Here is a 20,514-nt window from a genome sequence, read left to right as displayed (position 1 = left end):
AGGCCGGAGAATTGCTGGAACCAGGGAGGCGGAGGTTGCAGTGAGCCGAGACTGTGCCACTGCACTCCAGCCAGGGCAACGGAGTGAGATTCTGTCCAAAAAAAAAAAAAAAGAAAAATCACAGTCAAGTAAAAAGAAAGGGAACTAAAAGATCTGTCAGTTAAATATATTCCTTTCTTATGGCAGGGCTAGTCTATAAGATTTTTTTTTTTTTAAGATTTTGTTTTGTTTTTAATTTAAAGTTTTTTTGAATTTTTTTTTTTTAGATGGAGTCTCCCACTGTCACCTGGGCTGGAGTGCAGTGTTGGGATCTCAGCTCACTGCAACCTCTGCCTCCCAGGTTCAAGCGATTCTCCTGCCTCAGCCTCCCGAGTAGCTGGGATTATAGGCGCCCGCCACCATGCCTGGCTAAGTTTTTGTATTTTTACTAGAGACGTGGTTTCACTATGTTGGTTAGGCTGGTCTCAAACGCCTGACCTTGTGATCCACCCGCCTCAGCCTCCCAAAGTGCTGGGATTAAAGGTGTGAGCCAACTGCACCTGGCCCCTAGTTTTTTAAATGTTTAAACCTTGTGACACATTAAATTACACGCTGAAGCTGTTACTTTCTGCCAAAAAAAAGGGTGAGTTTTTTATATGGTAATTCTGCTCAGGTTAAAAATTAAAAAAAAAAAAAAAAAAAGCAAGTTTTATACATCTGCATGAATTGGTTCCTTCAGCACTAGTGAAACAGACTCCATAACCTTCCAAAGAAGTGCCTTCATTTATTTACAGGGCTTAGGAAAGGAAAAAAGCTCTAGAAAAGGAAAATTTCAAAACAGGGCTTCAGCAGGGGCCCAGGGGAGTGAGTCGTTTTGATAAGGTCCGGGTTCGAGTCACTTCCAGGTGGTGAGGACGGTTCTCCCCGAGTCTCTGGATCGGGCTGCTCTGGGCCCCTGAGACTGGCCCTGACGATTTCTCAGCTCCCGGTCGGCCCCGTCACCCTGGGCCAGTTCTTCATCGTACCTGGAGACAGAAACAGCCAGGATCACGGCAGGCTCTCTTTTGAAGGCAACAGGCAGGGCCACCAGGTTGCTGTGTGGCAAATACGACATCACCCAGAGAAGCAGCCTGAGGGGGCCCCCAGCTCCTGCCAGCTCCCGCCCACCTCTCACCTGGCTTCCGCCCACCTGCCTGCCAGGTGGCTTCTGCAGCCGGCAAACACTCCCCAGGGCCACCGTACCTACGTGTACAGCCTTGGTAAGTTGTTATTGTGGACCCTGCTCTTCCCTGGAAGCTGACATCTTAAACAGGTCACCACGTCAAATTTGGCAACGGCCCCAAAGGCAACATGAATGAGGTGACACGGAGCCAGCCCAGGGTATTGAGGTGAGAGCCCGGGCTTCACACAAGGCCCCTCAGGCTGGGAGGATTAACTCCATTCCAGATGGGAGCGGGTGTGAGCGCCTGCCAGTGGAGGCCAGGGCAGAGAGGCCCCACAGCGCGCACTCAGCTACAGACTCTGCCAGTGTGACCCACGCCACCCTTCCACATTTTTTTTTTTTGAAAAGTTTTGCTCTATCACCCAGACTGGAGTATAATGGCGTGATCCTGGCTCACCACAACCTCCGCCTCCCGGGTTCAAGTGAGTCTCCTGCCTCACCCTCCTGAGTAGCTGGGATTACAGGCGCACGCTACCACACCTAGCACATTTTTATATTTTTAGTAGAGATGGGGTGTTACCATGTTGGCCAGGGTGGTCTCGAACTCCTAACCTCAAATGATCTGCCCGCCTCGGCCTCCCAAAGTGCTGGGATTACAGGTGTGAGCCACTGCCCCCAGTCCCTATTTTCTTTAACTGCCTGTTTCCCAATTAAAGTTTATGCATCCTTAGGGCACACACGCTAAGGAGACAACAGTGCAGTAAACAGCCTGAACTTTCGCGTCTGGAAGAGCTGGATGGCAGCCGCAGCTCCCCAGATGGGGTGGTCACAGCATCTGGGGGAGTCCTGGGTCCTTCCCACAGTGGCGGGGCGCTTCTCTGACGGGGTCCCAGAGCAGGGTAATTGCTGCCTGCACCTATTGCAGGCTGTGGCAGGGAGCAGGCTTCGGGGAATGGGGCCGCCCACTCCACGGTGACTCACATTACCCTCCCAACTCAGGCAGCAGCATCAGGACTTGCTTCCTGTGGGAGAAACTGGGGTTCCAGAGGTTTGCTCAGGACCTAAGGTCCCAAAGCTGGTCCGTGGCAGAGGTAGGATTAAGCCCTAGGACTTGCGATTCCTAATTCGGAGCATTTTGTCCTGCAGAGCTGAGGAGTGCAGAAAGCATCTCTGCCCGGGTTAAAGCGTCATCAGTGTGCTGCGCTGGCCATCCTGACTAGGACCCTCAGCTGTATGCAGGTATTTATGTCAAATACAAAAGGTACCCAGATGCTGAGTGCTAATCTTACAGACTTCTGGAAAAGGGTGGATTTCTGTGATAAGCTTATTACCAAAACCAGAGTCTGCAGGTTGAATGCAGTGCGTGTTAGAAACTGCTGAGGTTAATGTATTTTCTGCATTGTGCTTCCGGTGGCAAGGAGGGAAGAAAGCATTTTATGACCCTTCTTTTTCTTTCTTTTTTTTTTTTTTGAGACAGAGTCTCGCTCTGTTTCCCAGGCTGGAGTGCAGTGGCTTGATCTCGGCTCACTGGAACCTCTAACTCCCGGGTTGAAGCGATTCTCCTGCCTCAGCCTCCGGAGTAGCTGGGATTACAGGCGTCCACCATCACGCTCCGCTAATTTTTGTATTTCTAGTAGAGACGGGGTTTTGCCATGTTGGCCAGGCTGGTCTCAAACTCCTGGCCTCTGGTTATCCACCCGCCTTGGCCTCCCAAAGTGCTGGGATTACAGGCATGAGCCACTGCGCCCTGCCTGACTCCTTTTTTTCAAAATGGTCACCCAGACGACTGTGGCAGCACAATCTCAGCTCATTGCAACCTCTGCCTCCTGGGTTCAAGAGATTCTCATGCCTCAGCCTTCCAAGTAGCTGGGATTACAGATGTATGTCACTACGCCTGGCTAAGTTTTTGTATTTTTGGTAGAGATGGAGTTTCACCATGTTGCCCAGGCTGGTCTCAAACTCTTGAGCCCAGGTGATCTGCCTGCCTCTGTCTCCCAAAGTGCTGGGATTACAGGCATGAGCCACAGCGCCTGGCTGCATTTTCTGACTTCTGTCTATGAAGCAGACACTACAGGGATCCAGGCTGTGCACCAGGGTGGGGCTGTCAGGACAACGACACAGGGGCCTGCTCTCCTCCCTGGCTCTCAGGGAGGAGACACAGCCACAGTCCCTAAGACACCAGGAAGCCAGACAGGACACCCCAGGCACTCTGGAATCTGCCTGGGTGGGCGTCCTCCAGGAAGCCTCCCTGGCCCCTCTCCACGGATCAGATGTCTCCATCCCTTGGGAACTCCGGATTCATAAATGTAGTCACTCCACTGCCTGCCTGCCTGGTTCGTGGCTGCCTTAGCAGCTTGTTCAAGGTCTGGTGAACAGGAATCACTCAATGAATGGAGAAAAAGACCACATATGGTGACCAGTTTCACGGAGCACTTGTGCTGATCTGTACAGCTCAAAAAACAAAACAAACAGAACCGCGCATTTGGCAAGCAGCTGACACCAGGAGGCGCCGTTCTCAGGGGCGGTCTGGCCACCTACTGAGCCAACGCAGAGGAGAGTCAGAGCCAAGATGGTTCTTCTAAGTTCCTGTCCTAGCAGGCTTTTCTTCTGGGTTGTGATAGAAAGAATCCAGTCACTGTTAGGGTTCAGAGCAGTACTTTTTTAAAAGGCTGTAAAAGTCCAGCCAGCAACTTCAGAACAGCGCCCTGGAGGTAGCAGATGCAAAGTGCCAAGCCTTGTGGGTCATGGCCAGCGGCATGGCCTGGGGCACCTCATGCGGCCAGTGTCCTTGCTAGCTGCTGCTGGGCTCTGAGGGGTTGCTGTGGCCATCGAGTGAGATGCACAGCACCTGGCAGGGACATGGATGGGTGGCGCCACTCAGATGCCAGGGCCCTCCCAGTCAGCACCAACTGCTGCTGCTGCAGGTGGCCGCACCCGAACACAGACCCAGGTTCTTTGATCATCTGAATGACCAGGGGAAGTGAGCCCTGGCCGGAAGCATGTAGAGACCATCAGCTACACACAGGAGCCCTCCGTTACCCCTCAGGAGCCGGGAGAGGACGGCTAGATCAGGAGGGGGTCACCTTGTTGTCTTCAACTTAAAGCAATGAGGCTCTGGGCTCTGCTTTATTTATTTATTTATTTTTGAGGCGGAGTTTTGCTCTGTCGCCCAGGCTGCAGTGCAGTGGCATAGCCTCAGCTCACTGCAACCTCCACCTCCTGGGTTCAAGCCATTATCCTGCGCTCAGTCTCACAAGTAGCTGGGATTACAGGCACGCGCTACCATGCCCAATTAGTTTTTGTATTTTTAGTAGAGATGGGGTTTCACCATGGTGGCCAGGCTGGTCTTGAACTCCTGACCTCAGGTGATCCACCTGCCTCAGCCTCCCAAAGTGCTGGGATTACAGGCGTGAGCCACTGGGCTCAGCTTGGCCTCTGCTTCTTAGCCTGGAGATGGCAAGTCTGGCCCACTCCCTCAAGGAGACCAGGGCTGGATAGGGCAGAGGCCCCACATGCTCCCAACAAGGCAGCCTCCCCGCCATCCTCAGCTGGACTGAAGAGAACCCCCCAAGGTCCTCATGCTACTGACAAGTCTCCCCTGAATGGTCCCCACCCCTGTGCACCCTCACAGACCCCCTCGGTCCTCCCACAGGGGCCATCAGGACCCAGCCCCCAAGGCCGTCATCGCAGCTGCCGTTCCCAGCCCTGAGATCACCCTTCACCTCCCAGGCTGCCAACCCCAGTCTGATCTCATCCCCAGAGTCACCCTCTGTGGATTCTGGAACCCTCTGCCTGTCATCGCACCCGCCACGCCCTCCACTTGTCCTTCATTCTCCTTCCTCCTCTAACGGGCTCCTGGGTCTCCTGGAAGACACTGCTTCCCCTGAAGCCCCTGGGGTGGGGACTGCTTTCTCTCCCACCCACCATACTCCCCGCTGGAGGGGGGTCTCCTCCCTAAAACCCCCAGCTCTTCCCAGGCCTGGTCATCACAGTTACCTCCCCACCTCGTGCAGTCACCTCCAGTCCTCCTGGTCACCACCCCCATCCCTTGGAGACCCAGGCTCCTAGTCCATGGTTGCAGGTGATGGCACTGATCAAACAGATGAAAACCCCAACTCTGTGACCACTGGTGTCCCTGTCCTCTACTCCATCTCAGTCCATCCCCAGGAGTCCCCAAGCCTCTTCACCCCTCGCATTGTCTCCATGGCAAGCGCTTACTCCCTGACCACTGCCCCTTCTCCTCCCAGCTCTCTTCCCTAGTGCCCGACTCCAACCTGCCCCATGGGACTGCCACCCACCCCCACCTCCTCCCTGTCCCTGCTGCCCTCTCTCTTGCCATTGCAAGCTCCCAACTCTGGTCCCTCCCAACCCTCTGCCTTCTCTATACCTAGCCCAGGCAGCTGACCGTGGATGGAGAGACCCACCAACCACACGCACTGACCGGTCGCCCCTGAGGTTCACAGCCACCACCCTGCAGAGGTCCCGAGGTTGCCGGCAAGCCCAGCATACTTCCACCTAACCTCCCCTTCCACCTGCTCCTCCTGTCCCAGATGACGAGCTGTGACACGCCCATCCACACCACACATCACCCGCAGCAGGGGCAGGAGGTAGCTAAGCATGGGCTCTCGAGTCCTGGGCCCGTGTTCAAATCCTCCCACCAGCAGTGCCTACCAGCTGCAAGCCTAACATTGCTGTGTGTAAATGTCACTAAATATTTCTGCCTTTGTTTTTTAAAAATTTAGATTAAATGCACGTTTTTGCTTTGACAGAAGCGTGTAACTGTGATCCTAACACACCTACTCCTCCGCCTTTTACTGCCGTCTGTTTCCCTCTATTCTCCGGCTCCCTCGACACCCACTCGACTGCGGAATCGACGCTGACAACATGACGTGTGTCCTTCCACGTTTCCCTGCTCATGCATTCGCATATAAGCCACTGCACATGTCACCGTACGCACACACAGGGGGCTCTGAGGTCCATGTTTTACAAGGATTACATTATATACCCTTCTCTGCAACAGTTTCTCCCAGGCCACCTCCCAGGCCCCATGGGGTAGCTCTGGGTCAGTCCTTTAGTTTTTTTTCAGCAGGTGAGTTGTTACACACTCCTTAGCGGATTCCAACTTCCATGGCCACCGTCCTGCTTCTGGGTCAGTCTTTTTAAAGGCCACCTAATAGACCACGGAATGAATGAACCATACTGTGTTCAGCCACCACACTTCTGATGGGCTCCCACTTTGTTCCCACTTTTGCCACTACAGGCATGCCACGGAACTGCTCTAAGCCTTTGTTTCCACATCTGTGAAATGGAGCTAATACTCTTACTTCAAAACGTTCCTGGGGAAAGGAATTGATACTGCATGTAAAGCACTCTGCACGGTTTCTGATGCATGGTAAGTCCTCGAAGGTTAGCTATTTCCTTCCCACTCTGTAAGATACATCTTATTATACCCATTTAAAGGTGGACAAACCGAGGCTCCAACAGTAGCACTGAGTTCCTCACTGTCACCACCCAGCTTTACATGGCAACGCTAGGGAACAAGCCCAGGTGACCTGTGAGAAACAAGCGCTCCATCCACCCTGCTGCAGCTATCCTGGCGGCTAACAGGGGGCCTGGCATGTGATCAGTGCATCACACGTACGTCATGAGCAGGAGAATACACAATGATCAAGTTTAGCACCCAAACTGCTTTTCTGGGCCGGGCACAGTAGATCCCAGCACTTTAAGAGGTTGAGGTGGGAGGATCACTTGAGGTCAGGAGTTCAAGACCAGCGTGGCCAACAAGGTGAAACCCCATCTCTACTAAAAATACAAAAATTAGCCAGGCGTGGTGGCACGTGCCTGTAATCCCAGCTACTTGAGAGGCTGAGGCCGGAGAATCGCTTGAACCTGGGAGGTGGAGGTTGCAGTGAGCCAAGATCACACCATTGCACTCCAGCCTTGGTGACAGAGCAAGACTCCCTCTCAAAAAAAAAAAAGTAGTAATAAAATAAAATAACTGACTTTCTGCTACAACACAATCTATCCCATAATGTTATTAATAAATGAAACACTCTGCTCAAACAAGGGGGTTCCACACATGCCCCGAAATCCAAGCTGGGTTGTGGTACACGCCGTTCAGAGACACAGGACAAGCACGCAGTCACTCACAAACTTACAGAATCTCGTAATTGCCAAGGACTTCCTTTGGGGGTGACTTGTTCCATTTGCAGTCTGGAATTTCGCCGTTGGGGACAGCAATGTTGAGGGTGTCATTAATCAGGTTATACTTGAGGATTCGATCGTTGGCAGTGCTGGAGGTGAGAGACGGGGACGCGTTCACCTGTGAGAGGAAAAGACCCACGTTCCTCACCTGCTTCTCTCTCTCTTTCGGAATGAAAACGCACAATGCAAAGGAGATGCTGGCTGCTGCACACTTCAGTAAGGTTGTTGTGCCGGACGCAGTGGCTCACGCCTGTAATCCCAGAACTTTGGGAGGCCAAGGCGGGCAGATCGTGAGGTCAGGAGTTCAAGACCAGCCTAACCAATATGGTGAAACCCCGTCTCTACTAAACAATATATGTAAAAATTAGCCGGGTGTGGTAGCATGCTCCTGTAGTCCCAGCTACTCGGGAGGCTGAGGTAGAAGAACTGCTTGAACCCAGGAGGCAGAGATCGAGCCACTGCACTCCAGCCTGGGCAACAAACAGAGAGACTCTGTCTCAAAAAAAAAAAAAAAAAAAAAAGTTGTTATTTAACATTGCGATTATCTAATACCGTCAGAGCATCTTGGACAGGAAGCACTTTGTGATTCACTTTTATTAGCTGTTCAATGAAATATAAGTAATACTCAAAGGTAGGATTAGAATTGGAATCTACAAATCAGCGATCACACAAACAAACATTTTGGGGCCAGAATAGATCACAAACATAATTTCAGTGTCTACCTGTGTGACTGGTTCTGTCCTAAGTACCAAGAACCCCCTATGGGTTTGTTAGAATCAGTGAACCAAATGACCCTGCCCAAGCAGCAGTGTGGGTTTAAGTAAAAGGCAATGAATGGGCTCCCTTTTTTGCTAAGAGAGTAATATCAATAAAGCAGCGTTTTTGGGCCAGGTGCGGTGACTCACGTCTGTAATCCCAGCACTTTGGGAGGCCAAGGCGGGTGGATCATGAGGTCAGGAGTTCGAGACCAGCCTGACTAACACGGTGAAACCCCGTCTCTACTAAAGATACAAAAAGTGAGCCAGGCATGGTGGCGAACACTTGTAGTCCCAGCTCCTCAGGAGGCTGAGGCAGGAGAATCGCTTGAACCCGGGAGGCGGCGGTTGCAATGAGCCGAGATCACGCCACTGCACTCCAGTGTGGGCGATAGGGTGAGACTCTGTCTCACAAAAAAAGAAAAGAAAAGAAAAAAAAGCAGCATTCTAACTCAAATGATGAATCCTTCTAACACATGGAGAGGTAGTCCCGTAAGGCCTCTGAGAAGCTAAGCAATGTCATGAAATCCATACATTCAACTGTAGACATTCACTTTGTTCTGTGGCGACTCCCATAGGCCCTCGGTCACTGGTTTTCTGTTTGTTTGTTTGCTTTGTTTTTTTGAGATGGAGTCTCGCTCTGTCACCCAGGCTGGAGTACAGTGGCGCAATCTCGGCTCACTGCAAGCTCTGCATCCTCGGTTCAAGCGATTCTCCTGTCTCAGCCTCCCAAGTAGCTGGGATTACAGGTGCCAGCCACCATGCCCGGCTAATTTTTGTATTTTTGGTAGAGACGGGGTTTCACCATGTTGGTCAGGCTGATCTCGAACTCCTGATCCGCCTGCCTTGGTGTCCCAAAGTGCTGGGATGACAGCCGTGAGCCACCATGCCCAGTCAGTCCCTACTTATTTACTCATATTTTGTGCATAATTCCAATGACCTTGGTTAGCTGTTTCAGGCCATGGGAGATTAAAGGGAGCAAATCTGCAAGCTGTTCAGGTTTCTCCCAGTCAGACTGCCTCTCTGTGATGCTAGCAGCGTATTCAATGGGTACTGTGCCAAAGAATTGCACAGACCTCACTGTCCTCAAAATGACCACTGTAGTGTAGCATAATACTATAATTCTTATTATGAATACATGAAAGTTAAAAATTGTTATTAGGCTGTGTGCAGTGGCTCACACCTATAATCCCAGCACTTTGGGAGGCCGAGGTGGAAGGATTGCTTGAAGGTAGGAGTTTGAGACCACCTTACAATACAGCAAGACCCGTCTCTACAAAAAAAAAAAAAATTATCTGGGAGGAGTGGCACAAAATATCTCTGGTCCCAGCTACACAGGAGGCTGAGGTGAGATCACTTGAGCCCAGGAGTTCAAGTCTGCAGTGAGCAATGATGGTGACATTACAATCCAGCCTGGACCACAGAGTGAGACTTGGTCTCTTTTTTTTTGAGATGGAGTCTTGCTCTGTCGCCCAGGCTGGGGTGCGGTGGCGTGATCTTAGCTCACTGCAACCTCTGGCTCCCAGGTTCAAGCAATTTCTCCTGCCTCAGCCTCCTGAGTAGCTGGGATTACAGGTGTGCATAACCATGCCCAGCTAATTTTTTGTATTTTTGGTACAGACAGGGTTTCACCATGCTGGCCAGGCTGGTCTTGAACCCCTGACCTCGTGATCTACCCACTTCGGCCTCCCAAAGTGCTGGGATTACAGGCATGAGCCACTGTGTCTGGCTTGGTTTTTTTTTTTTTTTTTTTTTTTTTCAGAGACCAAGTCTCAGGCTGGGTGTGGTGGTTCACCCCTGTAATCCCAGCACCTCGGGTGGCTGCGGCGGGTGGATCATGAGGTCAGGAGTTCAAGACCAGCCTGACCAACATCGTAAAAACTTGTCTCCACTAAAAATACAAAAATTAGCCAGGTATGGTGGCAGATACTTGTAATCCCACGTACTTGGGAGGCTGAGGCATGAGAATCGCTTGAACCTGGGAGGTAGAGGTTAGCAGTGAGCCGAGATCGTTCCACCTGCACTCCAGCCTGGGTGACAGAACAAGACTCCATCTCAAAAATTAAAAAATACCCAAAACACTAGGGTTTCCAGAGCGGGGAGGGAAGAAGAAGGCAAGGGTTTAAAAACTCCCCATTGAATACCATGTTCACTATTTGGGTGACAGGTTCAAGAGAAGCCCAAAGCCCAGCATTTTGCAATACATTCATGTACCAAACCTGCACATGTGCCCCCTGAAACTAAAATTAAAAAAAAAAAAGGGCTGGGAGCGGTGGCTCACACTTGTAACTCCAGCATTTTGGGAGGTCAAGGCAGGAGGATCACTTGAGCCCAGGAGTTCAAAACCAGCTTGGGCAACATAGTGAAACCCCATCTCTACAAAAAAACAAAAACATTAGCCAGGCATGGTGGTATGTGCCTGCAGTCCTATCTACTTGGGAGGCTGAGGCAGGAGGATCACTTGAGCCCAGAAGCTGGAGGCTGCAGTGAGCTACGATTGCACCATTGCCTCTAGCCTAGGTCACAGAGTGGGACCCTGTCTCAAGACAGAAAAAAAAAGAAAGAATCATTGGCCGGGTGCGGTGGCTCACTCCTGTAATCCTAGCATTTTGGGAGGCCAAAGTGGGTGGATTGCCTGAGCTCAGGAGTTCGAGATGAGCCTGGGCAACACAGTGAAACCCCGTCTTTACTAAAATACAAAAAAATTATCTGGGTGTGGTAATATGCGCCTGTAGTCCCAGCTACTTGGGAGTCTGAGAACTGAACTGCTTGAACACAGGAGGCAAAGGCTGTGCCACTGCACTCCAGCCTCAGCAACAGACTCCGTCTCAAAAAAAAAAAAGAATAGTAGTGATGTTCCTTCCTCAGGAGTGTGCTCCTGCTGGCCAAGGGCTTCCGAAGCTGTGAGCTGCCTTCCTAGACGGGAACACTGTCACCCAGGTGACAGGTAGGGTACAGGACTGAGGGAGGATGGACTAGCCCAGAGGCACCCTGGAGGTGTTGCAGCCACCAAGTTCACGTGAGACGGGCCACAGCTCCCTGTGGTGGGCCGGGCACTGGGAGGGGAGCAATGCAGGAATCTGCTTATACCTCACCCAACAGCAAACCATCCAACCTGAAATCAGTCCCCTTCCTGCCTGGCCTGAGAAACATCTGGGGCCTGGGGGACTGCCAGGCCCAAGTCGGGACAGAAGCGTGTTGGGGGCTGTGTGTGGTGCGGCCAGGTGCGGGCGCTGCCGCGGTTACCTCGATCAGCCAGGGCTTCAGCTTATCGTCAATGATGATGTCGTAGCCATAGCATTCAAAGCAGTGCTTGTCATTGTTCATCACCGGCTGAGGAGAGAGTGACCAGCGGGTTACAGGGCCAGCACCGAAGGGCGCCGCGGAGACCAACGCCTCAGAGATAAGCAGGATCGTCCCCACGGTCCTGACCTCCCACAGCAAGGGCTCCCATCCTCCACCCCAAAGGCTTCCTTCCCTCCTTCCCCTCTTCCTCCCACAGAGCTCAGAGACTGGGCACTTTCCTTGGCCTGATAGAGAGAACTGATGAAGCCATAACGGGCATCTCTGCGTCTTACTCATCGGAGGCTTGACTAGTACCCAAGCCCTCTGCAGGCGTGAGACTGTCATGAGAGTGGACAGACATCCCGCTCCAAGCCCAGAACCTGCAGTGACAGACTGCGTAGCCTTATCACAGACAAACACAAACTGTCCACCAGGCTACCCGTCGTGCAGTCCCAGGCCCTTAGGGAGCCGGGTGTCGGACTGTTAACCTCTGTTCCCAGTGATAAATGTAAATCCATTTACAAACAATTTTTTAATTTCCTTTGTAATTTTCAATTCCGTGTCACTTAGATACACCTTGGATTAACTGATCTCCAGATATATAAATAAGATCACCTGTGGCTGGGTGCAGTGGCTCACGTCTGTAATCCCAGCACTTTGGGAGGCCAAGGTGGGAGGATCACTTGATCCCAGGAGTTTGAGACCATTCTGGGCAACACAGTGAGACCCTGCCTCTACAAAAAATAAAAAATTTAGCTGGGTGTGGTGGCATGCGCCTGTAGTCCCAGCTACTCGAGATAGCTTGAGTCTGGGAGGAAGAGGAGTACTGGAGTGCAATGAGCCATGATCGTGCCACTGCACGCCAGCCTAGGTGACAGAGCAAGAACCTGTCACTTAAAAACAAACAAAAAAAGAAACATGACTGGATACAGTGGCTGATGCCTGTAATCCCAACACTTTCAGAGGCTGAGGCGGGGGCAGCACCTGAGGTGGCGAGTTCGAGACCAGCATGCCCAACATGGCGAAACCTTGTGTCTACTAAAAATACAAAAAAAGCCGGGTGCGGTGGCTCATGCCTGTAATCCCAGCACTTTGGGAGGCCGAGGCGGGTGGATCATGAGGTCAAGAGATCGAGACCATCCTGGTCAACATGGTAAAACCCCGTCTCTACTAAAAACACAAAAAATTAGCTGGGCACGGTGGTGCGTGCCTGTAATCCCAGCTACTCGAGAGGCTGAGGCAGGAGAATTGCCTGAACCCAGGAGGCAGAGGTTGCGGTGAGCCGAGATCGCGCCATTGCACTCCAGCCTGGGTAACAAGAGTGAAACTCCGTCTCAAAAAAAAAAAAAAAGAAAAAAAAAAAAGGCCGGGTGCGGTGGCTCATGCCTGTAATCCCAGCACTTTGGGAGGCCGAGGCGGGTGGATCACGAGGTCAAGAGATGGAGACCATCCTGGTCAACATGGTGAAACCCCGTCTCTACTAAAAATACAAGAAAATTAGCTGGGCACGGTGGCTCGTGCCTGTAATCCCAGCTACTCAGGAGGCTGAGGCAGGAGAATTGCCTGAACCCAGGAGGCGGAGGTTGCGGTGAGCCGAGATCGCGCCATTGCACTCCAGCCTGGGTAACAAGAGTGAAACTCTGTCTCAAAAAAAAAAAAAAAAAAAAAAAGGCCGGGCGCGGTGGCTCACGCCTGTAATTCCAGCACTTTGGGAGGTCAAGGAGGGCGGATCACCTGAGGTCAGGAGTTCAAGAACAGCCGGACCAACATGGAGAAACCCTGTCTCTACTAAAAATACAAAAATTAGCCAGGTGTGGTGGCGCATGCCTGTAATCCCAGCTACTCGAGAGGCTGAGGCAGGAGAATTGCTTGAACCAGGGAGGTGGAGGTAGCAGTGGGCCGAGATTAAGCCATTGTACTCCAGCCTGGGCAACAAGAGCAAAACTCTGTCTCAAAAAAAAAAAAAAATTAGCCAGGTGTGGTGACGCACACCTGTAATCCCAGCTACTCAAGAGGCTGAGGCAGGAGAATCACTTGAACCCGGGAGGCAGAGGGTGCAGTGAGCCTAGATCATGCCATTGTACTCTATCCTGGAGACAGAACGAGAATCCATTTGAAAAAGAAAAAAAAAACAACCTAAACCCCAGCTGCTTATGATGCAGATTCCTGTGCCCTCCCCAGCCTGCCTGGATTCAGCCTCTGGAGAGGCCCCACAGTCAGTGTTACATGCTCCTCGGAGACCTGTGCACCCTAGTCAGGGAAGCATAGAGACGGGGTAGGGAGGTCTTCTCACACCTTAGAGGGCATCGGACTCTGCTTCCACAAAACACTTGATGAAGCTGGAAACTGCCCGAGGGAGAGAGCCCAGACCACCCTCCTCACTCACAGAGAGGGAAAGCGCGGCTCTGGTTGGCTGCTTCCTCATGTCATTTAGTGAAATGACATTTAAAGTAAAAGCCTGGTATCCTCATCCAGCCAGTGCCCAGACTACTGTCCCAGACAATGTCTGTAAGATAAGAAGTCCTTAGCCTGACTGCCTTTCTCCAAACCCCGCTCTGCTTCCAGCTCTGAGCAGGCTGCCCACAGGGCGTGGCTTTCAGCATCTCCGTCCTGGCTCAGGCTGCATGCAGGTCTAGGTTCCTCTGAGGGTCTCAGAGCCACCTCCCATCCTGCACCAGTCCCCTCTCATGTGCCTGTTTCCTGGGCTGCCTCACTATGAGAACAACACGCCTGGTAAAAACCAGGTGATGAACTATTTGCTAAGTGAATAAAAATTGAATACATAAATCCCTGCTCCAAAGACCCGCAGAGCCTTAGAAATCTATGATAACAGCTTTGCAGTTCACGAAACTGAGGCCCAGAAAGAGCCAGTCAGAGGCACTTGCCAGAGGGCTAGGCTGAGGGAATACAGGTTTCCTTGAAAACAGCTAACTTTTTCTCAAAGGTCTGCCAATCCAAGGAAGACTAAAATGGGCTGGGAAGGGAGAGCAAAGGGCTGGGCAACCGGGTATTACAATTCACACAATCACGTGTTAACAGATTAATGGCATTTAACTCTTTCCAATCATGAAGTGCAGAGCACTGTTCACGTACACCCCACGACACTGGTGTCACAGTCCCAATTTCACAGATAAGGCATCTGAGGCTCAGTAAGAGGAGGCTCTTGAGCTAAGTCCCCTGTTGGCTCATGATGGGGCCTGGCATGAAATCAGATCTGAACTCCACACTCATTACCTGTCACCCAAGCTGCAACCCAAGCCACCAAGGCGTAAGGAGCTTCAGTGGGACAAGAGACGGGCGCTCAGTCCCTAAGACGTATCTCCAGCAATGAACTAGGTCCTGGGGGTTTTATCTATCTAGATACTCACTGTAAGTCAAAGACACAGAATGGGGCTGGGCACAGTGGCTCACATCTGTAATCCCAGTACTTTGGGAGTCCGAGGCTGTCGGATCACGAGGTCAGGAGGTCAAGTCCAGACTGACCATCGTGAAACCCTGTCTTTACTAAAAACACAAAATTAGCTGGGCGTGGTGGTATGTGCCTGTAATCCCAGCTACTCAGGAGGCTGAGGCAGGAGCATTGCTTGAACATGGAGGTGGAGGTTACAGTGAGTTGAGATTGCGCCACTGCACTCCAGCCTGGGCAACAGAGCAACACTCCATCTCAATTAAAAAAAAAAAAAAGACACAGGACGAATCCACACACCGTGCTCACACACCACTTTTAAAGCTGGAAGAGCTTCACTCAAAGTGCAGAAAGTCAAGGCGCCCACCAGACATCATCTCTTTCTTTCTTTCTTTTTTTTTTTGAGACAGAGTTTCGCTCCTTTTGCCCAGAATGGAGTGCAATGGTGTGATCTTGGCTCACTGCAAATTCTGCCTCCTAGGTTCAAGCGATTCTCCTGCCTCAGCCTCACAAGTAGCTGGGATCACAGGCATGCACCACCACACCCGACTAATTTTGTATTTTTAGTACAGATGGGATTTTACCATGTTGGCCGGGCTGGTCTTGAACTCCTGACCTCAGGTGATCCGTTGCCTCGGCCTCCCAAAGTGCTGGGATTACAGGTGTGAGCCACCGTGCATGGCTGAAAACAGTGGTTTTGTTTTTGTTTTTTGAGACAGAGCTCTGTTGCCTAGGCTAGAGTGCAGTGGTGCAATCTTGGCTGACTGTAACCTCTGCCTCCTGGGTTCTAGCGATTGTCCTGCCTTAGCCTCCTGAGTAGCTGGGATTACAGGTGTGTGCCACCACGCCCAGCTAATTATTTTGAGTAGAGATGGGTTTCACCATGTGGGCCAGGCTGGTCTTGAACTCCTGACCTCAGGTGATCCGCCGCCTCGGCCTCCCAAAGTGCTGGGATTACAAGTGTGAGCCACTGCACCTGGCCAAAAACAGATATTTTTAACAAAAGAACAGCAAGCCCCACCACTCCCAAATGTGCCCTTAGAGCCAGCTCCCCCGCCCACACCGACTCACAGCCACGGCCTTCAGGGACTGTACGATGATCCAGTGGATCTCGTCGAACAGCTTGCTGGTCACCTCCTTGCCACGGGTGCTCTCCAGGTAGAGCCGCAAGTTGCTGACCGTCCACTTGCCCCCGTGGATGTGGTTGTAGTCATCCTGGCAACAGGAAAGCAGGTAGGCGTCCCTCAGGCTGTGCACCCCAGAGGAACCCAGTGGAACCCTTTCATCCCCCAAGCATTTCAGGAGTGTCCCCTAGGTGCAGGCGTCCAGCAACAAGGCAGATGGGACCTCTGCCCCAGGGAGAGCTGGGTGCATATTTTCTCTCTTTTTTTTTTTTTTTTGAGATGGAGTCTTGCTCTGTCGCCCAGGCTGGAGTGCAGTGGCTCGATCTCAGCTCACTGCAACCTCCACCTGCCAGGTTCAAGAGATTCTCCTGCCTTAGCCTCCCGAGTAGCTGGGATTATAGGCACCTGCCGCAGCGCCCAGCTAATTTTTTTTTTTTTTTTTTTAGTAGAGACAGGGTTTCTCCATGTTGGTCAGGCTACTCCCGACCTCAGGTGATAGACCTGCCTCGGCCTCCCAAAGTGCTGGGATTACAGGTGTGAGCCACCACGCCCAGCCCTAATTTTTGTATTTTTAGTAGAGACGGGGTTTCACTGTGTTAGCTAGGATGGTCTCGATCTCCTGACTTGGTGATCTGCCCGCCTTGGGCAGGCCACCTATTTTCTGTTTTGTTTTGAGACAGGTGTCATTCTGTCTCCCGAGCTGGAGTGCAACGGTGTGACTTTGGCGCACAGCAGCCATGACCTCTTGAGCTTAATCGATCCTCCCACCTCAGCCTCTCAAGAAGCTGAGACTACAGACATGTGTCATCACGCCTGGCTAATTTGTAAATTTTTTGTAGAGAAGAGGTCTCACTATGTTCCCCACACTGGTCTTGGACTCCTGGCCTCAAACAATCCTCCTGCGTTGGCCAACCAAAGTGTTGGGATTACAGGCATGAGTCAATGTGCCTGGCCATCTGGGCCTCTTATTATGTGGGTGTTTTTTTTTTTTTTTTTGAGATGGGGTCTCGATCTGTCACCCAGGCTGGAGTGCAATGGTGCGATCTTGGCTCACTGTAACCTCCACCTCCCAGGTTCAAGTGATTCACCTGCCTCAGCCTCCCAAGTAGCTGGGATTATAGGCACCTGCCATCATGCTTGGCTAAGTTTTGTATTTTTAGTAGAGACGGGGTTTCACCATGTTGGCCAGGCTGGTCCTGAACTCCTGACCGCCGGTGCTCTGCCTGCCTCATCCTCCCAAAGTGCTGGGATTACAGGCGTGAGCCACCGCAACCGGCCTTATATGGGTATTTGTAAATGCTCATCTCCCTAATACTCTCAAGATTAATCATTTATGCCTCACAGCAAGGCTGTGGAGTGCTGCCGGGATACCCTTCAAGACCAAGGCACTCATTCTTCCAGCTGAGACCCGCACTGGGAGTGCCCTTGGCTTGAGGGAGTGCCCTAATCCATGGTTGAAGCCCTCCCTAAGGGCAGCAGTATCCCATGTCTGGCTGAGGCCAGCTGTCAGCCCCTGCTCCCTCCGGGACAGCTCTGCAGGGCCAACCCTGCTCCACAGCGCCCCGGCGTGGGCTGAGGCCTCCACTGCAGCAAGATCACAGCTTGATTCTCCCTCTGCTGGGTCCGTTCACCTCCCTCACAGGTGTTGCCTCTGACACTGGGCCCCAGGAAACCCCCTGAACACTGACTTCTCCCTCAGAGTCTTTCCTGGGGAAGCCAACCTAAGACACACCTGGGTTGTGCACTACAGTTTAAAAGCACCACACCCATAATTCTCTAACAACCTTGAGAAGTCACCATCATCATCCCATTTCACAGGGAAGGCCGGGCTCAGAGAAGCTGTTACTTGCCCAAGCTTTCCTCCTTGGCTGGGATGGAGCTGGGCGCCAAGCCCAAACGTTCTGATGCCAGTTCTGCGCCCTTTCTGTTTTGCCACCCCTGAAAATTAATTATCCATACAATGCTTGCCTTTGAAGGCAAAGAGCTAGAAAATACCGGAGTGTATTACATTGTTGGGGGACTGCGATTTCATTTTCTAAGTATAAAGTGAGAACCATGAACTGAAACAAAACCAGCCTACTAACTTGTTGCTCAAGCAAACAGCACTGACTCAAAGCAGATAAAAGGAGAATTAGCCATATTTTAAGATAAAGTCCAGGTGTGGTGGCTTACGCCTGTAATCCCAGCACTTTGGTAAGCTGAGGTGGAAGGATCACCTGAAGTCAGTAGTTCGAGACCAGCCTGGTCAACATGGTGAAACCCCTTTATTTATCGTTTTTTTAACTTTTTTTTTTAAATAGAGATGGGGTTTCACCATATTGGTCAGACTGGTCTTGAACTCCTGACCTCGGGTGATCCACCCACCTCAGCCTCCCAAAGTTCTGGGATTACAGGCGTGAGCCACTGCGCCCGGCCGGTGAAACCCCCTTTTTACTAAAAAACCCCAGCCAGGCGTGGCGGCGTGCACCTGCAATCCCAGCTACTCAGGAGGCTGAGGCAGGAGAATCACTTGAACCCGGGAGGTGGAGGTAGCAGGGGAGCCAAGATCGTGCCACTGCACTCCAGCCTGGAGACAGAGCAAGATTCTGTCTAGAAAACTACTACTAATAAACACATAAATAAAAAGCAAAATTTGTAAAACTGACACTTGCTTGGTTTGATTTCAGGAAGACCTGAAGGGCAAGTGAGTCAGGCCAGCACATGTGGAAGCCACTTGGCCCCAGTAAATGGTGGCCATCATCATCCCAAGGCCAGCAAGGTGAATTGCTGGCTCCTGCTGGCAGCTGTGAGGCCTGGAGGGCTGGGGAGCTGGCTGAGTCACGCAGGGTAAGTGATGGGCTGAGGACTGAGCCCAGCCTCCTCTGACCAAATTCTTCAGCAGGTTCTTCAGAAATACATATTTCTTATCACTACTCACTCTCTTTCTCCTCAAATTATAAAGAAGACCAGAGCATTCAAGACTTCTATTCAAAGAAGATTCAAATCAAAGAAAGGTCTGTGTTGGGGTGAAATTAGAGCCCCAAACCTGAACTGAGCCCACAAGCCCCGTGTGCCTGGCCTCACGGGCCTCTCCAGCCCCTCCCAGTCCACTACCCTCACGCCGGGGCTCCCGCCACACTGGCTTCCTGTCGGCCCCTGTAATGCTCCTTCTTGCAACAGGGCCTCGGCACACGCTGTACTCACTGCTATGGAACCTCCCTACCTCCTCCGGATTATCCCTGCTCATGCTTCAGATCTCTGCTCCAGCACCACTTCTGCAGGGAAGGCTTCTCCAACCTCTTGAGCAGGGGCTTCTTTTGTTCCATGCTCTTCTAGATGTGTGTTCCTCATTTTCAGTGCAAGCAGCTGGGTTTGTAGTTTTAGGTTCATAAGGGTGATTATTTGATGACTGTCTCCCCTGGAAGCTCTGGGAACCATGAAAGTAGGTACTAAGGTAGGCTTCGCCTATCACTGTATCCTGGGCACTCGGAATGGGATCAACTCACATAGGTGCTCAAAGTGTACAGATGCCCCTCAATAGGGTTATGTCCAGATAAAGCCATAGCAAGTTGCAAATATTGTAAGTTGAAAGTGCACTTAAGACCAGGCACAGTGGCTCATGCCTGTAATTCCAGCACTTTGGGAGGTTGAGGTGGGCAGATCACTTGAGGTCAGGAGTTCAAGACCAGCCTGGCCAACACGGTGAAACCCTGTCGCTACTAAAAATACAAAAATTAGCCTGGGTGTGGTGGCGGGTGCCTGTAGTCTCAGCTTCTCAGGAGGCTGAGTCAGCAAAATCGCTTGAACCCAGGTTAGGCAGAGGTTGTGGTGAGCCAAGATCGTGCTACTGCACTCCAGCTGGGGCAACAGAGCAAGACTCTGTCTCAAAAAAAAAAAAAAAGAAAAAGAAAGTGCATTGAATACACCTAACCTACTGAATATGACAGCTTAGCCTTGCCTATCTAAAATATGCTGAGAACACTTATAATAAACAGCCTGAAGTTGAACAAAATCATCAAACACAAAGCCTATTATATAATAAAGTGTGAAACAGCTCACATAATTTATTGACTACTGTACTCAAAGCAAAAAAAACAAATGGTTGCATGGGCACGGTTCCTATTGAATGCATGTCGATTTCACACCACTGAAAATGCAAACAACTGTAAGCTAAGCCGGGTAAATCAGGGACTGTCAGCTCATGACATTCTCCCAACAGTCCTGCAAGGTAATACTATGATCTCCTTTTATTTATTTATTATTGTTTTTTTGAGGTAGAGTTTCACTCTCGTTGCCCAGGCTGGAGTGCAGTGGCACGATCTCGGCTCACTGAAACCTCTGCCTCCTGGGTTCATGCGATTCTCCTGCTTCAGCCTCCTGAGTAGCTGGGACTACAGGTGTGTGTCACCACGCCTGGCTAATTTTTGTATTTTACTTTTTAGTAGAGACAGGGTTTCTCCATGTTGGCCAGGATGGTCTTGATCTCTTGACCTCGTGATCCGCCTGCCTCGGCCTCCCAAAGTGGCTGGGATTACAAGCGTGAGCCACCGCTCCCGGCCTCTATGATCTCCTTTTATAAATGGAGAAACTGAGGCTGTGAGAGTTAGACTGACTTGCCCA

General features: G+C 51.3%; 1 protein-coding gene across 7 annotated transcripts in view; it reads right to left on the bottom strand.

Moving 5' to 3' along the window:
* Positions 1–738: 738 nt before the first annotated feature.
* The window catches only part of LOC135268142 (polyglutamylase complex subunit TTLL1), a 45,469-nt gene continuing 25,693 nt past the window's right edge, over positions 739–20,514 (bottom strand). For 6 of the 7 annotated variants that reach the window (XM_064368165.1, XM_064368164.1, XM_064368161.1 and 3 more), the window contains 4 exons: positions 15,863–16,006; positions 11,347–11,433; positions 7,300–7,463; positions 739–1,004 (listed from right to left, as the gene is read on the bottom strand). In XM_064368165.1, coding sequence (XP_064224235.1) covers positions 875–1,004; positions 7,300–7,463; positions 11,347–11,433; positions 15,863–16,006 — 525 coding nt within the window. In that variant the 3' untranslated portion in view covers positions 739–874. The remainder of the gene's footprint in view (positions 1,005–7,299; positions 7,464–11,346; positions 11,434–15,862; positions 16,007–20,514) is intronic. The other variant, XM_064368166.1, reaches the window with a different exon arrangement.

Source organism: Aotus nancymaae, unplaced genomic scaffold (genome assembly GCF_030222135.1).
Source record: "Aotus nancymaae isolate 86718 unplaced genomic scaffold, 86718_ANA_hifiasm-v0.15.2.pri h1tg000076l, whole genome shotgun sequence".
NCBI classification, from domain to species: domain Eukaryota; kingdom Metazoa; phylum Chordata; class Mammalia; order Primates; family Aotidae; genus Aotus; species Aotus nancymaae.
This window is presented reverse-complemented; position numbering and strand designations above follow the sequence as displayed.